General features: G+C 47.5%; 1 protein-coding gene across 5 annotated transcripts in view; it reads left to right on the top strand.

Moving 5' to 3' along the window:
• Positions 1-13,778, top strand: part of KSR2 (kinase suppressor of ras 2) — a 485,372-nt gene that overhangs the window by 35,856 nt on the left and 435,738 nt on the right. For 3 of the 5 annotated variants that reach the window (XM_015475495.3, XM_059876167.1, XM_059876165.1), the window contains exon 1: positions 1,741-2,044. The exons of 1 other annotated variant lie outside the window; for it this stretch is intronic. In XM_015475495.3, the coding sequence (XP_015330981.1) occupies positions 1,865-2,044 (180 nt within the window). In that variant the 5' untranslated portion in view covers positions 1,741-1,864. Of the gene's footprint in view, positions 1-1,740; positions 2,045-13,778 lie in introns of those variants that run through there. One more of the 5 variants, NM_001206862.1, reaches the window with a different exon arrangement.

A 13,778-nucleotide genomic window follows, 5' to 3' on the forward strand; every position in this document is an offset into this window, starting at 1 on the left:
GTGCTGCACTGAACATTGGGGTGCACGTATCTTTTCAAATTATGGTTTTCTCCAGATGTATGCCCAGGAGTGGTGTTGCTGGATCATATGGTAGCTCTATTTTAAGTTTTTTTAAGAACCTCCCCTACTGTTCTCCATAGTGGCTGCATCAACTTACATTTCCACAGTGCAGGAGGATTCCCTTCTCTTCAGACCCTCTCCAGCATATATTGTTTGTAGCGTAAAATCCATTTGTAATTCTGGGACCATAGTTTGCTGATAGAAGGTCAGTTAGGTATCTGGGATCAGATCATGCAGGACATGTAGGACACGGTTAACAATCAGATTAAGGCAAAGCCCCTTTCACTCTCCAAATGGAAAGTCACCCATTAGGGCGATTGAAGGCCTGGGTGTCAATTCTGGGAGGCAGTTTCCTACAGCCCAAGGGAGCGCATCAGGTTTGTCCCCGCCCCCGCCACACACACACCATAAAGGGAGGACAAGCAAACACACACACCCCACCCCACACCACACCCCTACACCCACCCACCCACACCCACACCCACACCCCCACACCCACACACCCTTCTAGCCAGAAAGCCAGAGAGGACGTGCCCAGGTTCACGCTGACGTTTTTCCAGCACGCACTACGGGGTTTAAAGTTGGACACACACCTGCTCCCAGCCAGAGCGCACCTGCTGAGCCGCGCGCCGGCCTCCTCTCGCGAGAGCGGTGCAGTAGTAGTGTCCCCCACCCCCGCCCGGCCACCAAATCCCTCTCCCCGCCCCCTCGCCCAGTCTCCGCGCTCTGGCACACTCCCTGCCTTCTCCACCGCCCCCAGGAGCAGCCTCAGCCGCCGCGCGCTTCCCCCGCGCCCCCGCCCGCCGATTGCTCGCTCGCACGCACGCCCGGTAGTAATTTCACTTTGCCACGCGAGCTCCGCATCCCCTAGAAATCCCGCCCCCCGCTCCCCCTACCCGCGCTGGGAGCCGTCCCTTTCCCCGGCCAGGTGCGCGAGCCTGCGCGCTCCACCTCCGCCTCCTCCAGCGGGTCCCTGGCGAGCCGGAGCCCGGGCCCGGCGGGGGCGGATGCGCGCACGGCGCCTCTCCACCAACCCGCTCCCCTGCAGGTCTCTCGCTCGCTCTCCATCCCTCGCCGGCGCTCCCTCGCTCCCTCCTCCCCGTGATTGACAGGCAAGATGTCGGTGTGGAGCGAGGCAGGAGCGAATGCAGCAGCCGTCACCCCCGGAGCCCGGCGGCGGCAGCAGCAGCAGCGCGAGGACGAGACAGCAGCCAGCCGCAGTCGCCGCCGCAGCCGCGGGAGCAATGCAGACAGCATCTTGAGAACGCGCTAAAGCACCCCAAACGGTGGACAATGCCGTGTCACTGCAACTGGGAGGGGGGCAAACCAGATTTTTTTTGACATAAAAGCCAGCCAGCCAAAAATATATAATTTTGTCCTTCACGGAGCCGGTGTGTAAAGAGTGAGCGCTATTTTCCTTCTCCTCCTCCTCTCCCTCCCCCTCCTCCTTCTCCCCGCCCCCCCCCTCCCCGCAAGTGTACAGACAGCATCACATCACCTGGTTTGCTTCTGAGAAACAGCATCTCTTCTTCTCAGGGACCAGAGACTCAGAGAGGGGAGACGTTCTAATGGAGTCTGCTTGACACCCCAAAATAAAATAATAAATTTTGGCTCTTGTCCCCTCCTCCCACCCCCACCCCCTCAACCCTGTGTGAGATGTTGGGTTTCTTCTTCATGAGACACTGTTGAGAAGTCGCAGTGGTTGGAGAGGCGTAGGGGGTAGACTACCTCTACTCCCCCCCACACACCCCCCTTTTTTCTCTCTGGGAGGAGGAGGAGGGGAAGGGGGCTTGCAGAGCAAGCGATGGATGAGGAAAACATGACGAAAAGCGAGGAGCAGCAGCCTCTGAGTTTGCAAAAAGCCTTACAGCAGTGCGAGTTGGTCCAAAACATGATAGACCTGAGCATCTCCAACCTGGAAGGGCTTAGGACCAAATGTGCTACCTCCAACGACCTCACACAAAAAGAAATCCGGACCTTGGAGGTAGGTGTTGCCTATGGGAAAAAAAAAAAGCAATCCTTCCTCCCCTCCCCTTTCTCCCCCACCATCCCCTTTTCCCTTCTGTTTGTTGGGGGTGGGGTGGAGGGGGTGGGAGGTTTGCAAGGTGGGCATGGTTCGGTCTTCGATCTTCTGTGATTTATCTTGCAAACCCTGCGCTTGGATGTCCCTTCACTGTACCGCTGTCGGCTGCCGCTTGGCTGGGTGGTGGGAGCAGTAGTAGTAATTGTTAGTCTTTATTATTGTTCTGGCGGCTGTGGTTATCGTTCACTTCCTCTCTGAGGAGTGAGTTCTCTCTTTTTTCCGCTTGTGGATTTGTTGATATGCCGCGGGGGGCTTGTGTGCAGGGTAAAGACATTAAGGCGCTGCAGAGAACCCACGTGACCTTGCGCATTCTGCAGGTGGTCAAAAGGTGGTTTTTGCTCGCGGAATGGGACTGCCTATAAATGTAGACCTCGTCTTTCTCGGTCTTCTTCCCAGCCTGCCCACCGCCCCCCACCTTTGGCTCCTTGGATTTGGTTTGTTTGTTTTCAGGGGTACACATGTCAGGAGGCAAGATGCCTGAAAAAGAATTCCCCGTTGAGCTCCCCATTTCCAGTAGAATCATTTTGATTCAGGGAGCTGTTGCAGGCCTGAAGCATGCTTTTTTTTTTTTTTTTTTTTAATGAAAAAGCCTGGATCGGCACACACAGGTGGTGTGAGAAAATACTCTGGAATCTTGGTGGGACGGTGAAAAAAAAAGGGTGGGGGGGGTCGGGAGGAGGAGTTATCTTTGGCGTGTTATAACATTCTCTCTAACAGAACTTGAGGGGGAGTTTGAAGCAATTTTGTCCGGGGGGAGGAGGGTGGGGTGGGGTGGGAGGTAGGATGGATGCAAAGTTACTCAGAAAGAAGATGGCAGAAATTATTCCTTTCCAAGGCCATCTGGTCAAAGGAAGGTTTCAAGAGGTTTAGAAAATGCCTGGCATCCACGGTGTTCCAAACACTTGAAGGGTTTAACTCACCTCCCTTCCTCAAACCGGCCGGTGGTACACATGGTTTGAGGCTTGATGAAATGTGGGAACTCCCATTAGCTGGCATTTGCTGAGGGTGGTGGCCATGGGGCTGGGAACAGAGGAAAGTGGTTCTCCCCGTGGTGGAGCTGGCATGTGCAGAGCTGGGAGGGCCCTTCGTTCCAGCCCGCGAGTTTCCAAGGCCTGCACTCTTCAATCCCAGGCTGAATCTTTTAGCCCTTGTGCTCCCGTCCCAGCATGGATGAGCACCTCTCTCTGATTCACTTTCAAGTCTTTCTCCGTGGTTTTAAATTTGGCTAGATGTCAGCAGGCAGGAAGGCCATCAGTTTGAAAGTGAAGTTTGTGTGTGTGTCTGTGTATATTGACTATGCTATTTGCTCCCCTAGAATGTGTCTCTGTGTGCACCTGTCACCTGGAAAATAACTGTCAGAAATGAAAAAGTGTCAAGGGGTAGCAGAGGCGTGGGAATTCTGTTGGGAGGCACAGGTATTTTCTTTCTCGGAGCTTTGGAGAGCCATGCAGGCTGGGACTCTGCCAATGGAAGAAAAAGTGTGGGATGCCCTGGCCCAGCCTTCCATCTCTGTTTGAGCAGTGCCTCAGAGAAGATTCTGTTCAGAATTGCATGCTGTAAATAAAGAAATAACCCAAAAGGGCCACCGGAGGTCTCTTCTGATCCTCTGAGTCAGGAGTCCCAAGTGCTAGCTTGTGTATCAGTATGTAACTTTCTCTAGTTTTCTTTTCTTCTTTTCAACACGCTTCATCCTCTGAGAGCTCTGTGGCTCATGGTGATTGTTGCAGTGGACCACTGATTTCATTGCTTCTTTTCTGCATAGAGGTTTCTTTTTAAACTGGGAGAGGTAGGCACTGGTATGGTGGGAGGTGGCAATTACTGGGAGTGCATCTGTTTGTTTCCTAATCCCAGTATGCCACAGAGCGTGCCAGCTACGTTATCTATATTGCCCAAGAAAGGGTCTTGAGCAATTATGCCAATTTAGGCTTCCTAGATCTCCAGGGCTAAGGTAGGGCCCCTGAGGAGGGCTGGTGCCTTAGGGTCCAGCCAAGTCCTGCCAAACCTCACATAGGTTTTGGATCCACAGTTGTTGTTGTTTTTGAATCCCAGAAGTTGTCAAATTTTATGTATCAAAACCACCTGGGGGAGCTTATTGCAAATGTCCATTCTCAGCCTTTAACCCCAGAGATTCTAATTCAGTTGGGATTGGAGGGGGCCCAGTAGGCTGTGTTTAATAAACAGTCAGGTATTTCTGATGCATGCTTTCCGATTGACACCATGGAAAGACTAAATAAGAGATAGAGGCCATATTTCAGCTATTCGACGATGATCTCTCTCTGCTCACAAGCACTAAAGAAAGCAGTAAATTGAACAGACCATTCCTGAAATTCTTGCCTATACCCCTGTGGAAACAAAAATATACGACATGGACTTACCCTCCAAGAAGCATACTTTATGATGAGAGAGACAAGAGTAATAACGTACATGTGAGATAATGATTAAGTTCAACAGTAAGTGATATGGGAGACTGCATCTGCATCCATTAGGAATGTGTTCAGCTGCGTGTAACGGAAAATCCAACTGGCGTGGTTAAGCAAATAATGGTTTCTTTCTCTCAAGTAACGAGAAGTCTGGAGGTATATAGCTGCTTGAGTTGGCTCAGTGACTTAATAACATCAGGACTGATATCTTTGTGAATTCTCATGGCCTCTATCTTACAGTTTCAAGATGGCTGCTGAAGCTTTCATCATTACACCCAGGTTCAAGGTAGGGAAGAGGGGGACCAGATGAGTGGGAGGGAATAAAGGCTTCATATCTTTGTTTGGCTTCCGTAAAACACCTCTCCTCACTACCCCACAAATGTTGTTTTAGTACGTCTTCTTGGCCAGCACTAGGTCAAATCACTTATCCAAGCTGCAAGGCAATGGGACCATTGTCATGACTGATTTAGGTGGTTGCAATCCATTTCCTGGTTTGACCTGTTGCTACTCTGTATAAAACCAGGGTTCTGTTAGCAGAAGAGAGCTAGAAGGGATATTGGGTGGGCAGCCAGCCACGCTGGCCACAGTACATTGTCAGGAGGCACTCTGGCAGAGAAGAAAGGTCATGAGCTTTGGAGTTAGACCTATGTAGTCTTGTCTTCTTGCTTTTCCACTTACTTTATCTTGGCCTAATGATTTAAGTTTTCTGACCCATGGTTTCATTTTTGGCAAAATAGTGGAAGAATAACATTACCTACCTCAGAGGTGGTTGTGAGGATGAAAAGAGATGACATTTTCAAGGGTCTAACACTGTCTGTAGTGCAATGCTTGCTCCTTTGATGGTGATGATGATCATCACGTGGTGTGGAGTAGGTGACATGGGAGGGAACAGCTCAGACTAGAGGGACAGCAGAAGGAGCTTGAGCAGCATTTCCAAAGTATGTTTTGTGGAACCCTAGTTCCATGGGATGTCAGCATTATTCATTTTTTCAACAAGTGCTGAATTCCAGGCACTGTACTAGATGCTGGTGGTCAACAAGTATTCTGTAGACAAAATAAATCCCATAGTTTACTCACTGGGGAAAGGCTGAGTTCAGCAAAAGAGATAGATAGGCATCTGGACTGCAGGACTTCTCAGAGCCTTTAATATGCCGTATTTGTACATTGTGACTCCAAGGAAGGTGAACATCTGCAGACGTCTTTTTCCAAAGATGTCTTTTGGGCTTGATGTTCCATAGAATTCACCCAGGGAAACATGGGGCAGAGTGGTTAGGGAAGCATTCTTGGTTAAAAAGCTGCGACTCTGAATGGAGTGAAGGATGGAGAGGGTTTCAATTGCAGTGGGCCAGAGGAGCTTTCTGGGCCAGAACAACAAACGATAGAGGCACTGTCCTGCCTTCAAGGGGCAGCTTACAGACGGGTTGGCCCAGAATGGCGAGTACCTGGGAGATCTTCGTAAGAAACGAATTCAGGTCACAAACTCCTGGGGTCTGCCTTAGAACTGGGAAGTCAGACCAACAAAGTTTTTATCTCTTTGAGGGAAGAGGTGGAAATTTTTAAAGGTTTTGGAGGGAATACAATTTAAAAGTTGCTTAAAGTTTAGTCCAATGGTAGGAGGAACTAACAGGAGGGACCAGCCGGCTTTTTCTGTGAAGGGACAGATAGTAAGGTGTTGAGGCTTTGTGAGCTATGAGGTTTTCATCGCAACCACTCAGCTCTGCTGCTGTAGCTTGCAGTAGCCACGGACAATCCAGAAATAAACGTGTTCTTATAAAGATTCACCTAGGGGCCCTGAACCTTGAATTTGATATAATTTTCACATGTCATGAAATATTATTTTCCTTCTAATTTTTTTTTTTACATTAAAAATGTTTTCTTAGGTTTCAGGTCAAGCCTTACAAAAACGGGCAGTGGGTCAGATTTGGCCCATGGGCTGTGGTTTGCTGATCCTTGATCTTTAGGGTATATGGGTTGTGAAAGAACCTGGAGGCACAGAGACCATCTGAAAGATGACTGAGTGGCCCTAGGACTGGTGGGCAGTGGCCAGGTGTGGGTGGTCCTGAGTTGGGTTCTATTTTGGTTAAATTATAAGAGGAGGGAGATATCAGGGATTGGGTTGGGGGATAAGTAAGTAACAGAATCTCCTTATACAGCAAGGGCATTCTAGCCATCACTTACCAATTACTTGTTTTTAATCTGTTCTATCTCAATTATTAATAATGGTTAGAGAGACCATACCTAGACTTAATTATGTTTGGGAAACTGGACCTCAGACAGTATCCCGTTATTTTCAGTGATTCTGTGTGTTGGGATCGGCCAGGCAGTTCTTCTGCTGGTCTGGCCTGGACTTAGCGTGTGGCCACATTCACTGGCAGGTGCACTGGCTGCTGAGAGAGCCGAGCCTTTCCCTCCACGTCGACTCTCCAGTGGGATCACCTGGGTTTTTACATGGTCCCAGTATTCCAAGAGGGTCACAGCGAAAGTTGCAAAGGGTCTTGAGATTCAGAAGTCACACAATGTCATTTTCATTGCCTTTTATGTGTTGGCACAAGTCACATGCCAGCCTGAATTTAGATGTTGGGGAACAAGACTGCCACTAAGTGGGAGGAGCTGCAAAGCCCCTCTGGCCATATTTAATTTCTGACAGGTGTAGATACTTAGTGAACACTCACCGTGTGCCCAGAGCTGTTTTAGGCACTAGAAACACAGTGATAAATAAGGCAGGTGAGGCCCCTGCTCTCAAGGTGCTTACATTTACGGGTGAATGTCAAGGTGGGGTTGGGGCAGACAGACAATAAACAAGTGAACAGAGAATCTCAGTTATGTATTAGTTAGGTGAAGCTATATAGATCCCCAAATGTGTAATGGCTCCAGTAGAGTGGAAGTCTTACTCTTGCTGTCTTGGTTGGTGGATGTTTCTCTCATGGTCCAGGCCCTTTCCATTCTGCAACATTGTCATTTGTTTGCATCCAGAAAGGGACAAAAGTGTGGAGAAAACAAAGCCTCTTAAAAGCCTCACCCCTGAAAGTGCCCTCATCAGTTCTGTTTGCATTCTGTTGGCTAGAATTGAGTCACAACATTGCCAACAAGATGGTGAAGTGGGCCCAAACTGACTGAAGAGCTGGTAGTCTCTGCCACAGCTAATGAGAAGCTAGCGTAATAGTTATCTACTGCTCTAAAACTAGCCAACCCAGGACTTAGTGGTTTAAAACAACAGTTATTTATCTGCTTACAAGTCTGCAGTTGGGACTGGACTCAGCCGGCCAGTTCTGATCTTGCCTGGGCCACTTGTGTAGTTGTGGTTATCTGGTGGGTCCATTGAGACTGAATGGTCCCGTGTGGACTCACGTGGCTGACGGTTGGCTAGTGGTTGGCTAAGGCACCCCACTTCTCTTCCACATGGCCTTTCCAGCAGGACACCTCAGATTCCTTCCTCCCTTCCTTCTATTCTGTCTCCTTAAGATTGAAGTATAGTTGATTTGTAGTGTCATCCAGGTTTCTCACATGGTGGCAGCAGCAAGTGTTCCAAGAAGGCAGGCTCCAGTTCATAGCCCATTTTCAGCCTCTGCTTCTGTAACCTTTGCTAATGTCCCACTAATGCTAGTGGCCAAAGCAAATTATGTGGTTGAGCCCATGGTCTGTGTGGGAGTTCGTATTCAAGGATATGGATTTGGCAGGTGTGGTTCTTTCGGGACTAGTGAACAATCTGATGTAACTGAACCACATGGAAAAATTCCCAAATAAACCCAAAAGAGCATAGGAAAGAGAGAGAGGGGTATGGGACGATCAGCAAAGGCCCTACCCCTTGGGGAGATTTCACAGACGTGAGGGAGCAAGACATGAAATATCTGGGGAGTGTGCAAGGCAGAGGGAACAGCAGGTACAGAGTTCTTGGGTGGGAATACATTCCACATATTATGAGAACAGCACAGGGACCACTGTATTTGAAGCAGAGTGAGTGGGGAAGGGATGAGGGGCACAGTAGGAGGAAGACACGGGGCCCTGGTCATGGAGGGCTTGGCTAAGATACTTGGATTTTGTTCTAACTGTGAAAAGGGTTGGGGACTGACTTATTTAAAAGATCCTTTTGATTGCTGCAGGGAAAATAGTTAATAGGGGCATAAGACTGGGAGCAGGGAAACAAACTGGGAGGCTGGTGTGGGAGTCAAAGCCAGGAATGACGGTCCTTTTGACTCCAGTGATGATGGGGAGATGGAGCAAGTAGTTGGACTCAGAAGTTCACAGGCGTGAGAGGTGCTCATGAATCGATGTGAGGCGCGAAGGGAAATAAAGAACTGAGGGTTATTCTTAGGTGTTTGGCCTAAGAACTAAATGAATGGCGGTGCCATTATTTGAAGTGTGAAGACTTGGGGTGCATCAGATTGGGCTTGACGATTCAGGCCTGTTTAGACATTTAATGTTTGTGAAGTAGACAGTTGGGTTTGTGAGCCTGGAGATTTGAGGAAGGCTGGATATATAAAGTTCACTTAACATGTCAGGAATATCTTTTCACCTTATTAAACAATATTTTTAATGGTTGTGTAGTGTTATATGAACATACGAAAATTTATTTAACTTATTTAATGTAATTCTTAAAGTTGTATATGTTTACCATTTTCTACTATTATAAATAATACTGTGGTAGACATCCTCGTGGCCTGTAGTAATGCTTGTCTTTGATTTCTCGAAGTAGAATTGCTGGATCTGGCAATATGCAAAGTTTCTGGACTTTTGATAGGTCTTGCCAAATTACCTTTTACTTACAGTGTGGGAAAGGACCTGGTTTTCCATATCCTTAGTCTGGATTTATGTTTTGTTTTGATTTTTGGTTGCCTGTATTTTGATGACCAAGAGCTTGGGTTTAAGGAGGCAGTTGTCTCAGGCCAGAATTTCATCTTTCCTGTTTCTGGTTGAGAAGGACCTGGGAACCTGCATAGACGAGAGGAGCACGTGGTTTTCCATAGATGGTGGCCAGCCTGCAGTGACCCAGCCTCTGCCTTTTTCTTGTAGGGACATGGGTGGAGTGTGATCCCAAACGTCTGACTCAGCAACAAGGGTTCTGAAGGGTTCTCTGTGGAGGGTTCTCTGTGAAAGGTTCTACTAGGGAGCTCTAATCCTTCCTCTAATGGGTAGAAAATTGAGGAGTCTTCCTCCTCTCCCTGAGGACGACTGGTTTTCTGGGCTGTCTTCCAGCCATCCGCATCGGACTCTATCTGTGGGACCTGGGCTTCCTCCTTGCTGCTCTGGAGCTGGGCAATGGAAGGTATTCAAAAGCCAAGGAAGCCAAGGGGGACAAGGCATCCAGGAAGGAGGATGGAGAAGATGAGGGGTGGGGAGGGAAAAGGGACAGACATGGGAGAGGAAAAAAAAGCCTGATTTTCTTTGGCAGGGTTTCTGTGACCCTTGGAATGTCTCTCCAGTGGGGAGTGACCATAACTATAGTTGTTCCTGTTTTACAAGCCAGTTGACTGAGGTTTGGAGTCACTGATCTGACCCCAATCCTGCAAATTCAGGGAGCCTTGATTCTGGGAAGAGGTTGACAGCTCCTCTCTGGAGTCCCAAAGAGGGCCTGACCTGGAAGCAAAGAAAGCAAAGCTGAGGGCAAGTGCAGGCAAAGGAGGAAGAACAGACAATCAGAGCAGTGTGATCCGAGATGGGAGCTGGGGGATTCATGAGAATGGTGAGGATGGAATACTCCACCACTCACATGCTCCCATCAGTGACCATTCCCGATGGTGATGGAAGAGAAATACAGAACTGATGGAGACAAAGCAGGGCATTCACAGAGAAAAGGAAAGATGAGAAGAGGATTGTAGATCTGAAAGGTCCAGCCATTTGCCACTTTGGCTGTTGATCAATTGAAATGTGGCGAGTTCTAATCGAAATGTGCTATAGTTGTAAAATACATGTGCTACGGTGCATGCCAAGTCGCTTCAGTCGTGTCCGACTCTTTGCAACACTGTGGACTGTAGCCTGCAGGGCTCCTCTGTCCATGGGATTCCCAGGCAAGAATACTGGAGCGGGTTGCCGTGCCCTCCTCCAGGGCATCTTCCTGACCCAGGGATCCATCTTGCATCTCCTTATGGCTCCTGCATTGCAGGCAGATTCTTTACCACTGAGCCACCAGGGAAGCCCCTGTGAAATACACACCAGATCCCAAACTCTTAGAATAAAGAATAGAATGTGAAATAGCTCATTGATTTTTTTTTAGACATATTGGGTTAAACAAACTATGTTAAAATTAATTTCATCTGCATCTTATTTTTTTCCTGAGGTTATTAGAACATTTTAAGTGATACAGGCAGCTCAAAGTGTATTTCAGTTGGTCAGTGCTGCTTTTGAGCATTGAGGTGATTTCAGGCTTCCCTGGTGGCTCAGATGGTAAAGAATCTGACTACAATGCAGGAGACCCCAGTTCGATCCTAGGGCAGGAAAATCCCCTGGAGAAGGGCATGGTAACCCACTCTAGTATTCTTGCCTGGAGAATCCCATGCACAGAGGAGTCCACAAGGTTGCAAAGAATAGACACGACTGAGTGACTAACACATTCACTTTCTTTCTTTCTGTGTTTTGTCATAATGGAAAGCTTGTTCTTGATAAAGACTGAAAGCATGGGCCCCCTGGAGTTACTAGGCAGCCATTGATTAAAGCCATGGATGCATTCCAAAGATGGATGCCTTCGATTTCCCTGGACCAGGAGAGAAAAATGAGATGAAGGCTCAAAAATTATAGCATAATTGAGTCCTTGGAAATTTGGGTCAGTGCTTGAAACAGTAGAGCTAAATAGTTGGGAAGGCTTGGGCTCTGCAGTACGACTGCTTGGATCCCAGTCTGAGTTCAGGATTTACTAGCTCAGTAACCTGAGGGTCAATGAGCTCTCCTTGCTGAGCCTCAGTTTTCTTGCTCATAAAATCGGGACAGTTTGACATAGGGTTGTTATGGTGATTCAGTGGACTCATGTATTACAAAGCTGTCTTAAGTGCCTGGCACACGGCAAATGCTTACTAGCTTCGGAGGTTTTGATGATCATACCCTCTGTAGATGGTCACGGGGAGGTGAGATGCTTCAGCCCTGGGTAGTTGAGGGGAGTTTCATTTATTCAGTCATTGATCACTGAGGCCGCAGTGTGTGAGAGGCAGGGACTAACACAGCAAGGCGTGAAAAGGAGAAGCCCATGGAAGCCTTCTATGGGATAGTGGCACACCTGCTGGGTTGCAGGTGACGTTAGCAATCAAGATTCTTATACCAGGTCTGCGTCTTTGAATTTGCTCACAGGTGACTCACTTCACATCAGTGCCTGGCAGGCTTTAGTCTTTAAACCACGTGCTCATCATAACTGCAAGTTGGATAACAAAATACCAGTTATGGGGCTGGGCCTTACTACTCGTGAACTTGTCTCAAGCTTGTGCGGCAAAGAGAAGAGTCAGAAGCCGCGATATCCAAGGGCTTGAAGAGTGTGTTCTTTCAAGGTTAGAGGACCCTAGAGGTTGTGCAAGCCCACTTCCTGCCCATGTCCAGCTTTGGCTAGGTGATTTGGGGCACGCACTACTTCACAAGGCTGCCTTTAAAAATTTTTTCATTTTTTAAAAATTGTGGTTTTATATATATATATATATCACCTGAAATTTACCATTTTGACTGTTTTTAAATGTACAGTTCAGCAGCATTAAGGACATTCACGGTGTTATGCATCCATCATCACCATCCATCTGGATAACTTTTTCATCACTCCAAATAAAAATTCCGTATCCTTTCTGTACCTGCCCCCAGCCACAGGGTCACCTCTATTCTATTTTCTGTCTCTATGAACTTGACTATTCTAGTTATCTCATGTAAGTTGGATCGTACACTGTGTGCCCTTTGTGTCCAGCTCTTATCATATAGCATAATGTTTCTAAGGTTCATTCATGTTATAGTATATATACCAGTATTTCATTCCTTTTTATGGCTGAATAATATTACATTGTATGGATAGTCTATGTTTTCTTTATCTGTCCTGTGTTGAAAAACCTTGAGTTATTTTCATCTTTTGACTATTGTGAATAATGCTGCTGTGAACACTATTTTACGAGTATCTGTTTGGTTCCCTGCTTTGAATTCTTTGGGGTTATATATCTAGAGTGGAATTGCTGGGTCATATGGTAATTCTGTGTTAAATATTTTGAGAAACCATCATACTGTTTTCCACAGTGACTGTACCACTTTCTGTTTCCACCACCAATGCCCCAGGGTTCCAATTTCTCTACCTCCTTGGCAATACCTACAAGTTTCTGGTTTTTTGATTATAGCCATCCTAGTGGGCATGGAGTGGTGTCTCATTGTGGTTTTGATTTGCATTTCCCTACTATTTGCACTTCCTAGGTGGCGCTAGTGGTAAAGAACCTGCCTGCCAGTGCAGGAGATGAAAGAGACATGGGTTCTATCCCTGGGTTGGGAAGATCCCCTGGAGGAGGGCATGGCAACCCACTCCAGTATTCTTGCCTGGAGAATCCCATGGACAGAGGAGCCTGGTGGGCTATAGTTCATAGGGTCTCGAAGAGTCAGACGCAACCCGAAGCGGCTTAGCACAGCACAGCACAGCACAGCACAGTGACTAACGAATTAGGCATCTTTTCATGTGCTGATTGACCATTTGTATATCTTCTTGGGAGAAATATCTATTCAAGCCCTTTTATAAGTCAGCCTTTTGATATGGGTGAGTTATAAAGGTTAGAATTATCCTCGTTATGTATACCTGTATCTGCTCTCTGATGACTTCTATCCTTTGGTTCTACTCTCTGAGGAAAAGATAATAAGGTCAGTCCTTCCTTTGGCTGACAAACTCTCAAGAAGTGTTTGCATTTAGATCTGGAACCTGCCAGGTAGAGACAAGAGAGCTGCGTCCACAGATTCCTGACAAGTCTCCAACCCAAATTTTGCAGCCACTGCCTCCCTGCTTTGTCCTGTGTGAGTTCTATTCTTACAGAATTCTGGATTCTGGTGTCACTATTGATGGTGACATTTCCTTTGCCTGTGCACGAATCCTACCCAGAGTATCGCAGCAATCAGAAATTGTCATGAATATGTCTCTTTGTGCCCATCCACAAAGGCACTGGCATGGTGCCTTGGGCAGTGTTGGGCGGCCTGGACTTGAGCAATGAGACTAATAGACAGGTGTAATAAAGAACTTATCAGGTATAAAAAAGAACCCATCCAGGGTCTTTGTTTTTACTGTT

Source organism: Bos taurus, chromosome 17 (assembly GCF_002263795.3).
Source record: "Bos taurus isolate L1 Dominette 01449 registration number 42190680 breed Hereford chromosome 17, ARS-UCD2.0, whole genome shotgun sequence".
Lineage (NCBI taxonomy): Eukaryota > Metazoa > Chordata > Mammalia > Artiodactyla > Bovidae > Bos > Bos taurus.